This window comes from Aethalodelphis obliquidens, unplaced genomic scaffold (assembly GCF_003676395.1).
Source record: "Aethalodelphis obliquidens isolate GAN/ISIS:26980383/991018 unplaced genomic scaffold, ASM367639v1 scaffold26, whole genome shotgun sequence".
NCBI classification, from domain to species: Eukaryota; Metazoa; Chordata; class Mammalia; order Artiodactyla; family Delphinidae; genus Aethalodelphis; species Aethalodelphis obliquidens.
In genome coordinates, this window is record NW_020837970.1 from 11,618,805 (window position 1) to 11,637,886 (window position 19,082).

Below are 19,082 nucleotides of genomic sequence, written 5' to 3' on the forward strand. Positions count from 1 at the left end.
ACTGCGGAAAAAAAAAAAAAAAAAAAATGGCCATTGATATTCTAAATTGCCTTTGGACAGGTTGGTCCATTTAGTTAGAAATGTGCATGAGGAAGGACCACAGTTTTTAAACATAAAATTGGCCAAAGTCCCAGGGTGTGGGGGCCACAGATAACTGGGATCCCATTTCTCAGAGGATTTCCTCTAGAGTAAAAGAACAATTTTCAAACAGCTCGAACAGCTTACAGTTCAAACAGCTCAATTCAAACAGCCTGCAAGCTAACACCAGCCATTTCTTCATACACAAAGAGGGCATGAGCTTGGATCCAGGAGAAAGACCCTCCAAATTCCACGGTCAGCAAGAAAAGCAGTGAGCTCAGTGGGCTCAATTATGGGTACCTCACCTGTTTGCTCACCAGTCCTGGAGTCTTCAGGGGTCTCCTCTGGTCCCCGTAGGGGCCACCAAAATGTTGACCTAAATCAAATAGATGACCAGACATTTCTCCAGCAAAGATGGGCTTATTTGAGATCAGCAGAGAATTGCAATTCAGCGTCTGCAACCATGGTGAGCCACATGCGAGTTCCTGCACAGCAAGGGAAGAACACTTTTGTAGAGGGGAAAGGGAAATTGGGAACACTATAGTAAACAGAGTCCATAGCTTCTCATTGGCTGAGTCCTTGCCAGGAAAGAAGAGGAGTCTTTCTTCCTCCTGTTTGGGCTCTGCTACCATCACAGGGCATGAGAGCTCCTTCTTGTGGTCCCTCAAAACTATTTAATTGAGGTTTCTGTTTATCAGTTTTTTATACCTTACTTGAACAGAGTTTCTGGAGAGAAACAAGGAGCATTCATTCATTCAACATATACTTATTGAGCATCTACTATATGCCAAAAATGTTTCTAGTTCTTATAGATACAGCAGTCCAAAAAAACTGACAAAAACCTTGCTCTTCATAGAGCTTACATTCTAATAGGACTGAACAGACAATAAGCAAGATGAATAAATAAAATTTCTGCTATGTTACATACTGATAAATATTATGGGGAGGAAGGTAGGAAGGGGAACTAGAAAGTATAGAAGTGGGGAGTGCGAATGAGGGATGGCCTCACTGAGATGACTTTTGAGAAAATATTTGAAAGAAATGAAGGGAAAGTACCTTTGAGAATATGGGGGATGGGGGGAAGGGATGTTACTGATAGATGAAATGGCAAGTTCAAGGCCTTAAGATGAGAACATGCCTCTTGTGTTCAAGGAACAAGTAACTCACAGGCCAGAACAGAGTGTGAGGGGCAGAGTAGTAGATGATGTTGATCAGAGAGGTAATGAGGGCCGAGATCACATGAATCCTTTAAGATCACAATAAGAATTTTGCCCTTTAATCTGGGTGAAATGGAAAGAAGCCTTTGGAAGGTTTTGAGTAGAGGAATGATAGGATATGACTTGGATTTTAACAGGATCTCTCTGGCTCCTGTGTTGAGAATGGGTCAGAGAGGGATAGGATGGCTGTTGCAATAATTAGAGGAGTACCTGGAGCCAGAGAAGTGGAGATAGTGAGATATGATCAAAATCTGGATATATTTTGAAGGTTGAGCCAACAAGATTTGCTGACTGTCGGATGTGGGGTGGTGTGAGAGTAAGAGAGGAGTCAAGCAGAACTCCCAAGGTTTTTGACCTGAACACCTGAAAGGATGGAAATGCCATTACCTGAAATAGGGAAAACTCAGAGCCAAGTTGTTATTGGGAGCAGGGGGCAAGGGAGTGGTCAAGGGACAGGTGGGTATCAGGAGCTCAGTTTGGGTCATGTTAAGTTTGAAATCTCTTTTGAGACATCAAATGGAAATGTCAAATTTGCAATTAGATATATGAATCTGGAGTTCAGGGAAAAGGTAGGTGCTGGAGATAGAAGTTTGAGTCATTAGTTAGATATGAAGAAGTAACAGCAAAAGGTGCTGAGAAGGAGCGAGCAGAACAATAAGAAGAAAATCAGGCCTGTGTGGTGTCCTTGTCCTGGAAGCCAAATGAAGGAAGTGTTTTCAAGAAGGAAAGTGGAAGCTAGGAAGCAAGGAAGCACATGGCATACAAGAAGGAAAGTGGTCAACTGAGCATTAGTTTATTAGATCCCTGAGAGAAAGCATGTACTAAGTGGAAATGGTAAAAATGAGGGCTCTGGAGGTCAAATTTACTCTTTCCACTATTGTGCTTGTATCAGTCTTGACTGCATGACTGTTTTTTTTTTCAATATTTATTTATTTGGCTGCATCGGGTCTTAGTCACGGCACGCAGGTTCTTTTTTATTTTTTTAATGTTTATTTATTTTCTTATTAGTCATCCATTTTATACACATCAGTGTATACATGTCAATCCCAATCGCCCAATTCATCACACCCCCACCCCCACCCCCAGCCGCTTTCCCGCCTTGGTGTCCATACGTTTGTTCTCTACTTCTGTGTCTCAATTTCTCCTCTGCAAACCGGTTCATCTGTACCATTTTCTAAGGTTCCACATATATGGGTACGCAGGTTCTTCGTTGCAGCACGTGGGCTTCTCATCGTGGCAGCAGAGTGCATGGGCTCAGTAGTTGCGGCATGCGGGCTCTCTTAGTTGTGGCCCACAGGCTGTAGAGCACGTGGGCTCAATAGTTGTGATGCATGGGCTTAGCTGCCCCACTGCACGTGGGATCTTAGTTCCCCATCCAGGGGTCAAACCCGCGTCCCCTGCATTGGAAGGCAGATTCTTACCACTGGACCACCAGGGAAGTCCCTGCACAACTGTTTTGAATTGTCCTTGAAACAAAGCAGTGCTGCTTTGGGAATGGGTTTTGTCTTAACACTGCACTCCTCCTGTTACCTGGGGGAACCTGATTGCTGCCTCATACCTAAGTCATTTCCCCTTTACCATGTTCTGGTGTTGATCGCCTTTAAGAAGGGAGAATACTTAACTCAGCACTCTAAAATTTAGTAATGTTTAATGAGATTATGTCTGTGATGCCCTTGGTAAATATGAAAATAACCACCTAGAGAAACACAAAGCACTACTTTTACTACTACTTTTAGCATATTATTATTTTTATTATCTTCAAACATGCCAACCCTTTCCTTATTTTGTGAACACTTATTCAAAATAGAAAGCTTTCTAAAATGAAAACTAACTTTTCTCTTTCTCTTCAGCCTACTTGCTGCCTTAAAGCTAGCCCTTAATAGAGAAACTAGGTCTGTTAAGTGTTATTTTCTGCTTTTTCCTTCCTGTCTTCTTAATCTCCCAGCTGTCTCAACTCAGAACCTTGTAGGAAGAGAGTTATACTTCAGAAAACTGTTTGCTTTGACATTTAAACAAGCTTCCATTTTGTTTTTCCATATTAGAATTTTTCCTCTTCCCCTCTCCCATCTCCAGCACTCTGAACTGTCATCTTTTCAGCTCATTCATTATTGTTAACGTTTGCAGATTATACCAGAGGAGGGAGACAGATTTATAAACACGTGTTCCTACCCAGCTGTTTCAAGAGTAGGAATAACATTCCTCTTTGAATTGTATACCTGCTGTCTATATACAGTTATGCTCATCTGCCCTTGTAAATGAGGTGCCTACTTCTAAGTCTTACCTTGTCTAGAAATAAATGTACCCTGTTCCTATTCAAATTGGTTATACAGTAATCAGAGCAGCCCATCACTGGGAGGAGACATCCATGTGAATTCACTTTGCTAACAGCCAGAGAGAATTTAGCCCAATTGCTTTCTTAGGAGGTTTGTCATTTCCCTTAAGATGCCAGGGCTCTAGAAAGGGATAGAAATCCTGTCCTCTTTCCCCCTGGATGCCTCCCTACAGTCCTTTATGTATCTTTTATGTAAGATGAAGATAAGGGGACATATTAAGGAAGTTGTGTAAAAAGCATCAGAACCCATTAAGAGATAGCTGTGTAATGCCTTGAAGATCTGACCACTCATCAATAATGAGTAATAAGTGAATTACTTAACCTTTCTGGGCTTCCATTTCCTTATTTACAAAGTAGCTTTTTTTTTTTAATGTATTTATTTATTTATTTTTGGCTGCGTTGCGTCTCAGTTGTGGCATGCAGGCTCTTAGTTTGTGGCATGCGGGATCCAGTTCCCTGACCAGGGATCGAACCTGGGCCCCCTGCATTGCGAGCGCTGAGTCTTAACCACTGGACCACCAGGGAAGTCCCAGAGCAAGGATTTGGACTAAGGTTTTCTGACTGCAAGTTCAGTGATCTTTAGACAGCATTCTACATCAAAGAAGAATATAGTTGAGTTATTACAGATAGGCCCTGGGAGTGCTTAATCAAATAGTATTTTATTAGTCTATGACCAAAGACAAACAAAAGACTAATTTTGGAGCCTTTTAAGTTGTTTTTTTTCTTTTCTGCTCAGTTTTTTTTTTTTTTCATATTTTATTTTTGGCTGTGTTGGGTCTTCGTTGCTGCACACGGGCTTTCTCCAGTTGTGGCAGGAAGGGGCCACTCTTCATTGTGGTGCATGGGTTTCTCATTGCAGTGGCTTCTCTTGTTGCGGAGTATGGGCTGTAGGCGCGCGGGCTTCAGTAGTTGTGGCTCGCGGGCTCTAGAGTGCAGGCTCAGCAGTTGTGGCACAGAGGCCTAGTTGCTCTGCGGCATGTGGGATCCACCCAGACCAGGGCTCGAACCCGTGTCCCCTGCATTGGCAGGCAAATTCTTAACCACGGCGCCACCAGGGAAGTCCAAATTCTAGAGTCTTATTCTCTAGATACATTACATAGAAAATGTGCCTTTGGGCACATTGAATTACTGTATTCAAACTTTCGACACATCCCTTTTGTTCTGAACACATAGCAAGAAGTAAAATATATAAAGTGAAAATCAGAGAACATGTTTGGGCTCACAAACAAAATAATCTTATCCATGGACCAAAAACAGAAGAGATGCAAGTCACTGAGTGAGGCTGAAACTGTGGGCCTGCTGGCCTCCAGGTATGGGACCAGAGAACGGTGCCTGAGAGGTGAGTTCCTGGTACTGAAAATATCTATAGAGATAGTTCATAAATAGAGAGAACTTGAGGCCAGGGGAGTAGGATGCCACCCCCCCCAACCAGTTTCATGGAAGGAGACTTTTAAAAAGTTAATTGAACTTAGCAACAAAAAGAAATGAACTACTTACTGATACATGCAACAACATGGTGAATCTCAAAAGCATTATGTTAAGTAAGTGAAAGAAGCCAGATGTGGAAGACTACAAGCTGTCTGATTCATTTTATATGAAATTCTGGAAAAGGCAAAGCTATAGGAATATAAACCAGATTAGTCATTGTCTGGGGCTGGGGATGGTGAAATAAGATTGATTGCACAAGGGCTGAGTACTTTTTGACTAATGGAAGTGTTCTATAAATTGATCATGGTAGTAATTATACAACTGTAAATATTAATCACACATCAAATTATATATTTTAAAATGAATGGATGTTATTGTATATAAATTATAACTATAAAGCGGATTTTTTTTTAAAGGGTATATAGGTATAGGGCTTCACAACAGAGTGACAAGTGGCAAGTTAGTTGCATGGCAAATTGTGTAGATTCAGACAAAGGTGAAGAATTGGAGCAACTAATGAAATCAATCTATTGTATTAGGTTTGATTATAATAGAACCTACCTGTTGTTGGAGCTTTAAAAAAAATTGCCCTTGATAAAGAACTTGTTACTTAAAAAAGAAAAAAAGTTAATTGAGTGGAGGAGGAGGGAAGCCTAAGGAGTTGTGAAGAAGCTGCCTTCTGGTTCAATGATTAGAACTGTGATATCTTCTAATGGCTCAGGCCATTAGAAGACCTCTTCAGACTAGGTCCTTAGGGGGCTAGATGGAAGAAATTGCAAAACTATTAAACAGAGAAGGGGGGACATTAGTAACAAAAACATCTCTTTCAAAAAAGAGACTGCAAACCAAAATTATATATAATAGAAATCTAATGCTAAGAAAGATTACCACCAAAAATTAACCAGGACTTCCATTTTCAGGAAGATGGAGTAGACATACCTTTCCTGATTTCTCCCACTAAATACAACTAAAACACCTTTACATTATATATATATATATATAAAATATATAGAAATATCCAACAGAGGACTAGTATCTGAATACATAAAGAGTTCTCAAAACTCAACAGTAGAAAACAATCCAGTCAGAAAATGAGCTAAAATATGAACAGATATTTCACCAAAGAGGATATACAGATGGCAGATAAGCACATGAAAAAGATGTTTAACATCATTAGCCTGAGGGAAATGCAAATTAAAAATCACAATATGAGATATTACTATACAACTATTAGAATGGCTAAGATTAAAAAGAGAGAGAGAGGACTTCCCTGGTGGTGCAGTGATTAAGAATCCGCCTGCCAATGCAGGGGACATGGGTTCGATCTGTGGTCTGGGAAGATCCCATATTGCGGCAGAGCAACTAAGCCCATGAGCCACAACTATTGAGCCCGTGCACCTAGAGCCCGTGCTCCGCAACAAGAGAAGCCACAAAATGAGAAGCCCGCTCACCGCAACGAAGACTAGCCCCCACTCACTACAACTAGAGAAAGCCCGCATGCAGCAACAAAGACCCAGCACAGCCAAAAATAAATAAATGAATAAATATTTTTTTAAAAGTTAAAAAAAAACTAAATGCAGCTACAATATGACCCAGTAAATGCATTCTTGGGTATTTATTTGGGAGAGATGAAAAACTTAAGTTCAGGGGACTTCCTTTGTGGTCCACTGGTGAAGACTTCACGCTTCCACTGCAGGGGGTGGAGGTTTGATCCCTGATCAGGGAACTAAGATCCCACATGCCATGCTGTGCAACACAGCCAAAACAAAACCAATAAATAAATCTTATTTTTAAAAAACAAAAGAACTTAAGTTCACACAAAAACCTGTACACAAATGTGTATAGCAGCTTATTCATAATAGCCAAATACTGGAAACAACCCAGATGTCCTTCAGCAGGTGAGTGGTAGGACAAACTATGGTATCTCCATACCAAACCACCAATAAAAAGGACTATTATAAACTTTTTTTTATAGTTTATAGACCGGGGCACGAACCTGTGTCCCCTGCATCGGCAGGCGGACTCTCAACCGCCGTGCCACCAGGGAAGCCCAGGACTAAACTATTGATACATACAACAACCTGGATAAATCTCCAGAGAACTATATGCTGGTAGAAAAAAAAAAACAGCCCCAGAAGGTTATATACTATATGATTCCATTTATATAATATTTTTGAAATGACAAAATTATAGAAATGAGAAACAGATTACTAGTTGCCAGGAATTGAGGAGGGGTGGGGATGGGAGGGAAATGAGTGTAGCCAGGAAAGGACAACATGAGGTACCCTTGTGTTGATGGAAATATTTTGTGTCTTCATTATATCAATGGCAGAATCTCGGTTGGGATATTATACTATAGTTTTGTTGCAAAATGTTACCATTAAAGGGCATGTGGGATCTCTTTATTATTTCTTACAACTGTATGTGAATCTATAATTATCTCAAAAATTTTAAATTAGTTTTAAAAATTTAACCATCAGGAATTGAACGCACACCTAATGAAATTAACATATGGTACAAAGACTGTAATAAGTATGTTTAGAATTCTTAAAGAGAAACAGAATAATAAACTCTTTTAAAAATAAAACTATGAAAAAAATAAAACTGTGAACCAAACAGCCAGTAATTAAATAATGTCATGTAGATATGAAAAATTAACCAGTTTAAAATTTTGGAAATGAGAAAAAGTCATTTAAATATAATTATATATTATAGTCATTGAAATTTTTTAAAAACCTCAATACAGGGCTTCCCTGGTGGCACAGTGGTTGAGAGTCCGCCTGCCGATGCAGGGGACACGGGTTCGTGCCCCAGTCCGGGAAGATCCCACATGCCGCGGAGCGGCTGGGCCCGTGAGCCATGGCTGCTAGGCCTGTGTGTCCGGAGCCTGTGCTCTGCAATGGGAGAGGTCACATCAGTGAGAGGCCCGCGTACCGCAAAAACAAAAAACAAAAAAAAAACCTCAATACATTGGATAAATTCTAGGCTGCATGTAGTCAAAGAAAAGATTATAAATTGAAAGAATCAAGCACAAAGAAAAAATATATGAGAGATCAACGTGAGTCCTAGAAAAAAAAAGAATGGCAGAAAGACAGTAAATTAATATACAACAGGTAATGACTTTCCTGAATTAGAGAAATTCTAATTAGAAACTTAACTAGGTAGGTTGTACACTCCAAGTACTGTATACCAAACAGATAAATAAAAGTAAATTCAGGGAGACTTCCCCAGTGGCACAGTGGTTAAGAATCCGCTTGGCAATGCAGGGGACACGGGTTCCACCTCTGGTCCAGGAATATCCCACATGCCGCAGAGCAACTAAGCCCGTGCACCACAACTACTGAGCCTGCGCTTTAGAGCCCACGAGCCACAACTACTGAGCCCGCACGCCACAACTACTGAAGCCCGCACGCCTAGAGCCCGTGCTTTGCAACAAGAGAAGCCACTGCAGTGAGAAGCCTGCAACGAAGAGCAGCCCCCGCTCATCGCAACTAGAGAAAGCCCTCAGGCAGCAACGAAGACCCAACACAGCCAAAAATAAATAATTTATTTATCTTTTAAAAAAGTAAATTCAGTATTCTGGTTAAATATGGTAGATTGAAAGTACATGTTTACCTCCTACCTTCCCCCTAAAACCCATTCAAATGTCAGTAAAGGGATTTTGTTTTTAAGATACAAACTCACAAGGTAAAGAAGACAGACAGGTATAAATCAGTAAAACTTGGGACACTAGAAAGCAGATGCACAATGCTGATTTAAGAGACCTGAAAAAACAGAAGCTTGTTTGTTTCTTTGTTTACCTGAGGTTGGGAGGAAGGAGAGCCAAGAATAAGGAGTTTGTACCACAGATTTCTAGAAATATTCAGAAACTGGAAATATCAGTACCTTTGAACACAGGGAATATGGGGTGAAGCTGAAAACAGAAGACTGGCTGAAGGTCTAGAGAAGAGGCAAAGGCTGTGCATTATTATCCCCATCCTACACAGCCCCTCTGCCATTACAGAAAACTGATGTTCACTCTTCGGAGAGTTTCAACCAGAGCAGGGACACTGGGCATAGAGGAAGGCAGGGTGCTGTACCAAGGACCAAGTGAAAATCCACATAACATAGAGAAACTGGCAGGCAGGTAAGAAATTAAAGAGTTCTTCTCTGGGGGAATCTGACAAGTCCTGGAAAGGAGGAAAAATCTCTACCAGTATTCATGGCTTAATGGAAAGGCCCACACATAGTGCTTCCAGTCCAATTTTTATTACCTTTCATTTAAATATGAACAAGATCCGAAGATCACCAAACTTTTTGAGGAAAACCTGAAAAACAAGAGAATGTAGGACAAAGCAAACAAAAAAAGGAGTTAGAGGGAAAAAACTACTGAGAGAGCAAAAGACTATTCAGAGAAAAAAATATATAATGAAATATCTTCAGAGATAAAATACTGTATCCCATGAAACAAGGATACTTTTTTTTAATTAAAAATGGTAAAAATGACAATTTCAGTATGTAGCCTAGAAGATGAAGGAAATCCCTTATAATATACAACCAGAAGACAAAGAAATGGGAAATAGGCTAGAAAGATAAGAGGATTAGTCTAGAAGGTCCAAATAGGAGTTCCATTAAGCAAGAACAAGTGGCAAGTATAATTGATAAGAAGATAGAAAATTAATAAGGATATAGAAGATTTGAAAAACATTATCAATCAACTTGATCTATCATTTATAGGCTACCCAACAACTGCAGAGTATACATTTTGAAATATTCTTTTCAGGTGCACATGGGATGTTCTTCAAGATAGACCATATTTTATACCATAAATTAATTCTCAATAAATTTAAAAGAATTGAAATCATATATAGTATGTTTTCTAATCACAATAGAATTATATTAGAAATCAGGAACAAAAAGATAGTTGGAAAATTCCCAGGTATTTGAAAATTTGACAACACTCTTCTAAATAAATCCAGAATCAAAACAAACAAAAAAAAAAGCCAGGAAAACTAAATGTTTTGACCTGAATGATAATGAAAACATATCAAAACTTGTGGACTGCAACTAAAGTGGGCTATGAGGGAAATTTATACCTTAAATGCTTATATTAGAAAAAAAGATCTAAAACAGGGGTTGGTGAACCTTTTCTGTAAAGGGCCAAATAGTAAACATTTTAGGCTTTGAGGGCCATATAGCCTCTATTACACATACTCAACTCTGTCTGCCTTGAGGCGTGTAATTGGGCATAGGCAATGGGCAAATGAATAAATGTGGCTATATTCCAATAAAACTTTATTTCTGAGCAGTATTTGAATTTCATATAATTTCACATGACAAAATATTATTCTCCTTTTCATTTTTTTCTACCACTAAAAATGTAAAAAACATTCTTAGCTTGTTAAAGATACCTATAAAATATTTCATGGTAGAATGTTTATGACCTTGTGATTAGACATAAAAAGCACAAACAATAAAGGAAAAGCTGGGCTTCCCTGGTGGCGCAGTGGTTGAGAGTCCGCCTGCCGATGCAGGGGACACGGGTTCGTGCCCCGGTCCGGGAAGATCCCACATGCCACGGAGCGGCTAGGCCCATTAGCCATGGCCACTGAGCCTGTGCGTCCAGAGCCTGTGCTCCGCAACAGGAGAGGCCACAACAGTGAGAGGCCCGCGTACTGCAAAAAAAAATAAATAAAGGAAAAGCTTAATATATTTGACTTCATTCAATGTAAAACTAACCAAAAATAATTTAGAATTAAGGCAAAAAAAAAAACAAAATTAAAAAGTCCATGTCAGGGAATTCCCTGGAGTTCCAGTGGTTAGGACTCTGTGCTCTCACTGCCTAGGGCCAGGTTCAATCCCTAGTCGGGGAATTAAGATCCCACAAGCTGTGCAGTGCCTCCAAAAAAAAAAAAAGTCCATGTCAGACATTTTATACCATATTAAATTCCAGGTGCATCAAAGATTAAAATATTAAAAAATCAAACCATAAAAATACTAGAAGAAACCATAAGAAAAAAAACTATTAATAAAGTGATGGAATGGGGAAAGCCTTTTGAAATATGATAAAAATTCTGAAGCCATAAAAGATTGATAAATGTAACAACCTAAAAGTAAGTAATTTCTGCATAGCATTAACCACCGTTGGCAAATGACAAACTGAGGGAAATATCTGATTTGTAGTACAGTCAAAAGGCTTACTGTGGTATATAAACAGTCACAAATAAGAAAAAGACTATAATTCAGTAGAAAAATGAGAAAAGGATATGAACAGACAGTTCATTAGAACGTAAATACAAATGTCTCATAATGGTATCTTGTAATGAAATGCTATACGAACTCATAATAAGAAACATGACATTAAAACTACATAAAACACCATTTTTCTCCAGTCAGATTGGCAAAACCAGAAAGTTTGAGAATACTATGTTGCCACAGGGAAGGGACAACAGGTGTTCTCATGAACTACTGGTGGGTTTATAAATTAGTACATCCTCTCTGAGGGCAAATTGGCAGTATTTATGAAAAATCCAAATACAAATGCTCTGTGATTAGCAGTTTTACTTATAGGAATTTATCTTACAGATATATTCTGTGATATGTAAGATAAGACATTTGTACTAGGTTATTTATTCAGCGTTATTTGTAACAGCAGAAGAATGAAGCAACCTAAATGTTCATCAACAGGGGACTGGATAAATAAATGTTGGTACGGTTTGAAATCATTCATATGCAGCCATTGAAAAGAATGAAGTAGTTCTATGTTTACTCATGTGGAATGATCCAAAATATATGGTTATGTGGAAAATGTGCAGAACATTGGTGTACATTGCTACCATTTGAGGAAGAATGTATAAACATATTTGCTTATAAATATATAAAATACCTCTGGAGGAGTACATGGATATCCATGGGTGTTTCTGAGTATGGGACCTGCAAAGCTGAAGAACAGTGACAGGAGGGACACTTCATTTTATGTTGGGGTTTGTCTGCATTTTTTTTTTTTTTTTTGCTACCTTTTAAATTTTGGAGTGTGACTATGGTATCTGTTCAAAACCATTTTTAAATAAAATGAACATGTCAGGAATGTTCACTGTGATGTCATTTAAGAGTGAAAATGTGCAAGAAACATCTAAATTTCCATCAACAGTATGTATAAATTGTGGTCAAATCATGCAATGACATACTTGAGCACCATTAAAATAAATAGGTTAAGCTCTTCATGTCAACATTGATAAATCTCAAATTTGTAATGTTAAGTGAGAAAGGTAAGTTATATACCCAGCATGATCCTATCAATGGCAAGTTTGAAAATATAGTAAACAATGGTTTTCAACTATGATGTTTTATTCTTTAAAAAATAAATCTGTTGCAAGTATAGCACAAAATTTTATAAATCCATTGAGCTGGGTGGTGGGTACATGAGTTTTTGTTTAGTTATCCTTTGTATTTTTTTAGTGTATTTGAAATACTGTGTAATTTTTTAAAAGTTAGGAAAATGTGCCTTAACTGGACCATGGAATCTTTGCAACCATTGCCCATCCTAAGGGGCCCTGTTAGTGTTGTAGGCAGTTCCCGTGGAACTATTCCAGCCTAATGCTGTTAGGCCCACTGGGACCTAGAGCACCCCCTAAACCCTCCTACTGGAGCCAGAATGCTACTCAGATGGAAAATACTCTTCTCAGTGGCCAACAGCATTTCTCTTGTCTATATCTGAGTCTTCTTGTCTTTCAGGGATGTTGGTGGTGAATGTAACATGGAGGAACAAGACTTACGTAGGTACACTTCTTGACTGCACACGACATGACTGGGCACCCCCCAGGTAAGCACTCTGCAGCTTTTTAGCTTATGTTAATCTGAACCACCCTCATCAGTGATCCCTTATACCTTTATCCTGTTAGAATTGGACAGCTTTTAAAAGACACCCAGCTTTTAAAGGACAGTTATGTTATAGAAACAAGGGAAGGCATTATGTTCATCTGGCATTCAAGAAGAATACATCAATGGGTAGGAATGGTGAGAAGATCCTATTTAAGTCTTTATCTGGAATGACTGAATTCTGGCTTCTACCTACAGTCACCTTGAGACCAAGGCCAGAATCTGACTACAGGTGAATAAGCATTCATTGATGATGTTTTTTGATAGTAGCTATCTCTCAGAAGTTTAAACTCGAAAACATTTTCAGTTTCATAAACTCCACTAGACAGTCTGGGTTTCACAAGGACCTTTTCAAAGTTGCAGTTGGCCGTAAGACTGATATTTCAGGGAATAGCACTTTACAGCTGGTTCCTAATATTAATTTCCAGTTTGTCAGGGTTACGGGAACCCAAATCTTGGGGAATAATTTATAGTTAGTATGCAGATAACATTCTAGGAGCTCACCAGTTAATGCAGTTACCATGCTTTCAGAAGTTCCTTTAACAAATCATATTCACTGAAAATGATAGTTACCATATGGACAGTTCTTCTGGAGGCTGCAGCTAAACTGGTTTGAAGATAGCTTTTTTTCTTAATAATATCCTGTTGTGTTTGTCATTTGCCAAGGTTCTGTGACTCTCCCACCAGTGACTTGGAAATGCGCAATGGTCGGGGTAGAGGCAAACGCATGCGTCCCAACAGTAACACACCTGTCAATGAGACAGCCACAGCCTCTGACAGCAAAGGGACCAGCAGTAGCAGCAAAACCCGAGCAGGAGCCAATAGCAAAGGCCGTCGGGGCAGCCAGAATTCTTCGGAACATCGCCCAGCTGCCAGCAGCACCTCTGAGGATGTCAAGGCCAGCCCTTCCTCAGCTACTAAGCGGAAAAACAAACCCCTTTCAGACATGGAGCTGAATTCTAGCTCAGAGGACTCCAAAGGGAGCAAGCGTGTCCGTACTAATTCCATGGGCTCAGCCACTGGCCCCCTCCCTGGGACCAAAGTGGAACCCACTGTTCTAGACAGAAATTGTCCTTCCCCAGTCCTGATTGACTGTCCCCACCCAAACTGCAACAAAAAGTACAAGCACATCAATGGACTTAAGTACCACCAAGCTCATGCCCATACAGATGACGACAGCAAGCCAGAAGCAGATGGAGACAGTGAGTACGGAGAGGAGCCCACCCTACATGCAGACCTCGGGAGCTGCAATGGTGCATCTGTCTCACAAAAAGGTTCCTTGTCCCCTGCCCGCTCCGCTACCCCCAAAGTTCGGCTCATAGAGCCCCATAGCCCTTCTCCTTCAAGCAAATTCAGCACAAAAGGCCTCTGTAAGAAAAAGCTGAGTGGGGAAGGGGACCCAGATCTCGGGGCCTTATCCAATGATGGCTCTGATGATGGACCCTCAGTAATGGATGAAACAAGCAATGACGCCTTTGAGTCTTTGGAAAGGAAGTGTATGGAAAAAGAAAAATGTAAAAAGCCCTCTAGTTTGAAACCTGAAAGGATTCCTTCCAAAAGTTTAAAGTCAGCCCGGCCCATTGCCCCTGCCATCCCCCCACAGCAGATTTACACCTTCCAGACAGCCACCTTCACAGCAGCAAGCCCAGGCTCCTCCTCAGGCTTGACCACCACAGTGGTCCAGGCCATGCCCAACAGCCCCCAGCTGAAGCCCATTCAGCCCAAGCCCACTGTGATGGGAGAACCTTTCACAGTCAACCCTGCCTTGACTCCAGCCAAGGACAAGAAAAAGAAAGACAAAAAAAAGAAGGAATCTTCAAAGGAACTTGAAAGTCCTCTGACCCCTGGGAAGGTGTGTCGAGCAGAAGAAGGCAAAAGCCCATTCAGGGAATCATCAGGAGATGGGATGAAGATGGAGGTGCTTCTAAATGGCTCCTCAGACCCCCACCAGAGCCGACTGGCTAGCATCAAGGCGGAAGCTGACAAGATCTACAGCTTCACGGACAATGCTCCCAGCCCTTCAATTGGAGGCTGTAGCCGCCTAGATAGCACTACCCCTACCCAGCCCATGACCCCCTTACATGTAGTGACCCAGAATGGGGCTGAAGCCAGCTCAGTCAAAACCAACAGCCCTGCATACTCCGACATCTCTGATGCAGGGGAGGATGGGGAGGGCAAAGTGGAAAGCGTCAAATCAAAGGACCCTGAACAGTTGGCTAAGGACGGGGCCAAGAAAACCCTTTTCCCCCCTCAGCCACAGAGCAAAGACTCACCATATTACCAAGGCTTTGAGAGTTACTACTCTCCAAGTTACACACAATCCAGCCCAGGGACTCTGAACCCCAGCAGCCAGGCAGGAGTGGAGAGCCAGGCCCTGAAGACAAAAAAGGATGAGGAGCCTGAGAGCATAGAGGGTAAAGTGAAGAACGATGCCTGTGAGGAAAAGAAACCAGAGCTGAGCAGTTCCAGTCAGCAGCCCTCCGTCATCCAGCAACGTCCCAACATGTACATGCAGTCCCTGTACTACAACCAGTATGCCTATGTGCCCCCCTATGGCTACAGCGACCAGAGCTACCACACCCACCTCCTGAGCACTAACACAGCCTACCGGCAGCAGTATGAAGAACAGCAGAAACGGCAGAGCTTGGAGCAGCAGCAGCGGGGACTGGATAAGAAGGCAGAGATGGGCCTGAAGGAGCGGGAGGCAGCACTCAAGGAAGAATGGAAGCAAAAGCCGTCAGTTCCACCAAGTCTCACCAAGGCCCCCAGCCTGACAGACCTGGTGAAGTCAGGACCCGGGAAGGCCAAGGAGCAAGGGGCTGACCCTGCCAAATCAGTCATTATTCCCAAGTTGGATGACTCTTCCAAGCTCCCCAGCCAGGCCCCGGAAGGACTTAAAGTAAAGCTGAGTGAGGCCAGCCACCTAGGCAAGGAGGCCTCTGAGGCGAAGACAGGTGCCGAGTGTGGCCGACAGGCAGAGGTGGATCCAATACTCTGGTACCGACAGGTAACTGTTCTGGAAGGAAACAGAAATACCGTTTGATAGTTTTTCTGTCTTCCTCACAAATCAGGGCTGTCCTTTTGTAGGGAATCAACAGAATACAGATTTGCAGAATAAATCTATAATTTTACGGATTCTTTACTTTGGTAAATCATTTTAACTTTTTTTGTTTGTTTCTTATTTATCTTTGGCTGCGTTGGGTCTTTGTTGCTGTACGCAGGCTTTCTCTAGTCGCATCAAGCAGGGTCTACTCTTTGTTGCAGTGCGCGGGCTTCTCATTGTGGTCGCTTCTCTTGTTGCGGAGCATGGGCTCTAGGTGCGCGGGCTTCAGTAGTTGTGGCACGTGGGCTGTAGAGCGCAGGCTCAGTAGTTGTGGCGCACGGGCTTAGTTGCTTCATGGCATGTGGGATCTTCCCGGACCAGGGCTTGAACCTGTGTCCTCTGTGTTGGCAGGCGGATTCTTAACCACTGCGCCACCAGGGAAGCCCTAACATTTTTTTTTAAAAAAGCACTTTTTACACCAGTAAAAGGTGTTTTTCGCATTTGACAAGAGAGGCCCAGGCAAGTTAGCTTGATTTGTCTGGAATTACTTGAGGCTTAACTGGCAGAGCCAGAACTGGAACCCAGGTATCTAGTGATTCCTAGTCCAGTGTTTCTTCCACTGTGTGGTTCCTATGGAATGAGTTAATGGTGGTCTCTCCATTTTTTAAAGTAGGCCAGAAGTACAGAACTCACAGTGAGTTACTCTCAAAAAGGTTTTCTAGGGGCTTCCCTGGTGGCGCAGTGGTTGAGAGTCCGCCTGCTGATGCAGGGGACATGGGTTCGTGCCCCGGTCCGGGAAGATCCCACATGCCGTGGAGCAGCTGCGCCCGTGAGCCATGGCTGCTGAGCCTGTGCGTCCGGAGCCTGTGCTCTGCAACGGGAGAGGCCACAACAGTGAGAGGCCTGCGTACCGCAAAAAAAAAAAAAAGGTTTTCTAGGCAGAGTTAGAACTAAGAACTTGGTCTTACATTTTGCTCTGTTCCTCAGACTTAGAAAGTCTCCCCTTCCCTCTTTGTGCCACAGTTAGACCACCCTCCTCTGAGCGGGGCAGCACCTGTAGCTCTCTGCCCCTGAGTTTGCTCTGAAGAAGGGAAACCACCTAAATATCCTTGGAAAGGGAACGGCTTCTTCTAGTCAAGGAGTCCTTTCCCCAGAATGCTTGTTCTCGCCTAGAGAAGACCCACTGGTAGATTTTCCCTTTCTTTCACCACATCTTATTTCCTTTTATGGGGGGAGGAGACACGCATTTAAGCAGGAGGGACCAGAGGTGATTTTAAACAAAGGTCAGTAGAGGCCAAGATCCTGCTGTGCCCCAGATGTCTAGTATTATCTGCTCTGGTGTTTCTACGGGGACATTGGGCTTGAAATCTGTAAAACGCTCAGAGCTGATTCTGTGATTGTTGTAGGAAGCAGAGCCCCGGATGTGGACATATGTTTATCCTGCTAAGTACTCAGACATCAAGTCAGAGGATGAGCGGTGGAAGGAGGAGCGGGACCGCAAACTGAAGGAGGAAAGGAGTCGGAGTAAGGACTCTGTGCCCAAGGAGGACGGGAAGGAAAGCACAAGTAGTGACTGCAAGCTGCCCACGTCTGAGGAATCCCGCCTCGGGAGCAAGGAGCCCCGACCAGGTGTCCACGTGCCTGTGTCCTCTCCCCTCACCCAGCACCAGTCCTACATCCCCTACATGCACGGCTACTCCTACAGCCAGTCCTATGACCCCAACCACCCCAGCTACCGGGGTATGCCTGCCGTGATGATGCAGAACTACCCAGGTACGGCACCGAATTCCAGCTGCTGTTCCATTCAGTGGGAAGGTAAATGAGGCACAGATTTCGAATCCAGAGTTTTCTTGCTCAGCTCTAAGGCTTACTGAGGCTCAGGTAGATGACAGCTCTGATTTGAATGTGGCCTTCTGTGAAGTGGGCACTAATCCTGAGCTCCTTGAATGACCCCTACTTACAGTCTGTGGGACCACTTCTCCCTCCCTTGCACCAGCTAGAGGGTTGACTCTACAGTCAATTTTTATGGATAACTAAAGGCAAAACCCCCTCTCTACCAGAGCCGTCTTCCCTCAGCTGGGATTTTCTAAACACATACTCTAGGGACTCCCCTGGTGGTCCCAGCCGGTACAGGTTCAATCCTTGGTCAGGGAACTAAGATCCCACATGCCTCGGGGAATGGCCAGAAAAACAAACAAACAAAAACACATACTCTACATTTTGCAATGTGCTAGGCACTGTGGGGAATACAAAAGAAATAGCGGAAGACTAGCTCAATCCCCTCAAGGAGCTTACAACTTAATTGTAGCAGGAGAGAACCGTGGAACAAATAAAATTCAACCCAGGAGAGTGCATGTATTCATTTGCAAAATTGTGTTTAGCTGTAAGGTCAGGAGGCAGTTGGTGAGGGGAAGAGCAGTTTGAAGTCATACTGGGGGTAAGTCCAGCTAGAAAGATTCAGTCTGGGACAGATAAACTCTTTATACTGCCATCCATGAGTTCTTGGGGAGGGAGGCACAAGGTAGGAGTTAAAGTGTTTTTTAACTTGTTAGAAGAAAAGGCTCACTTTACTCACTGATCTCTGTTGCCTGAAGAGCCATGTGGGATGCTTCTGGGGTGGAAGACTCTTTCTTTCACTTCTTGGAGCTCCCACCTCCCTATAGGAGAGCAGCTGAAATAGGCTTGATATTGACATTATAAGGCAAATACTAAGTAGGACACTTAAGCTTTTCAAACTGAGATAGGAAATTGTCTCATCCTGTAGTATTCCCTTCTCCTGTTACCCCAATCCTTCTATATAAAAACAGTTGTTCTATTTGATGAGCACCTGCTCTGTGCCAGGCACTGGACTAGGTGATTTATGTACATTATCTTATTTAATCTTCTCTGTCATCCTATGAAATAAGTATTGGTATCTTCATTTTGATGGTCAAGAAACTGAAGCTCAGAAGGTTAATTTGAGCTAATTAATTTGTTAATTTTGTTCAGGGTTACCTAACTGGTAAGTAGAGGAAGGATTTGAGCCCAAGGACATCTCCATATCCAATATCTTTCAAATCCTATGACTGTATCACCTCTCCAAGATAAATCTGAGATTGGGGCTCTAAGGAAGTTGGTTCCCCAGAAA

General features: G+C 42.2%; 1 protein-coding gene and 1 non-coding gene across 9 annotated transcripts in view; one reads left to right on the forward strand and one right to left on the reverse strand.

The window, feature by feature from the left end:
• The window catches only part of ZNF609 (zinc finger protein 609), a 244,702-nt gene that overhangs the window by 219,553 nt on the left and 6,067 nt on the right, over positions 1–19,082 (forward strand). For 5 of the 8 annotated variants that reach the window (XM_027123295.1, XM_027123293.1, XM_027123296.1 and 2 more), the window contains exons 4-6: positions 12,769–12,856; positions 13,579–15,919; positions 17,362–17,770. In XM_027123295.1, the coding sequence (XP_026979096.1) occupies positions 12,769–12,856; positions 13,579–15,919; positions 17,362–17,770 (2,838 nt within the window). The remainder of the gene's footprint in view (positions 1–12,768; positions 12,857–13,578; positions 15,920–17,361; positions 17,771–19,082) is intronic. The other 3 variants (XM_027123299.1, XM_027123298.1, XM_027123300.1) reach the window with 1 other exon arrangement.
• Positions 4,080–4,152, reverse strand: TRNAA-CGC (transfer RNA alanine (anticodon CGC)). The gene has a single exon. It is a non-coding gene; the product is annotated as a tRNA-Ala (tRNA).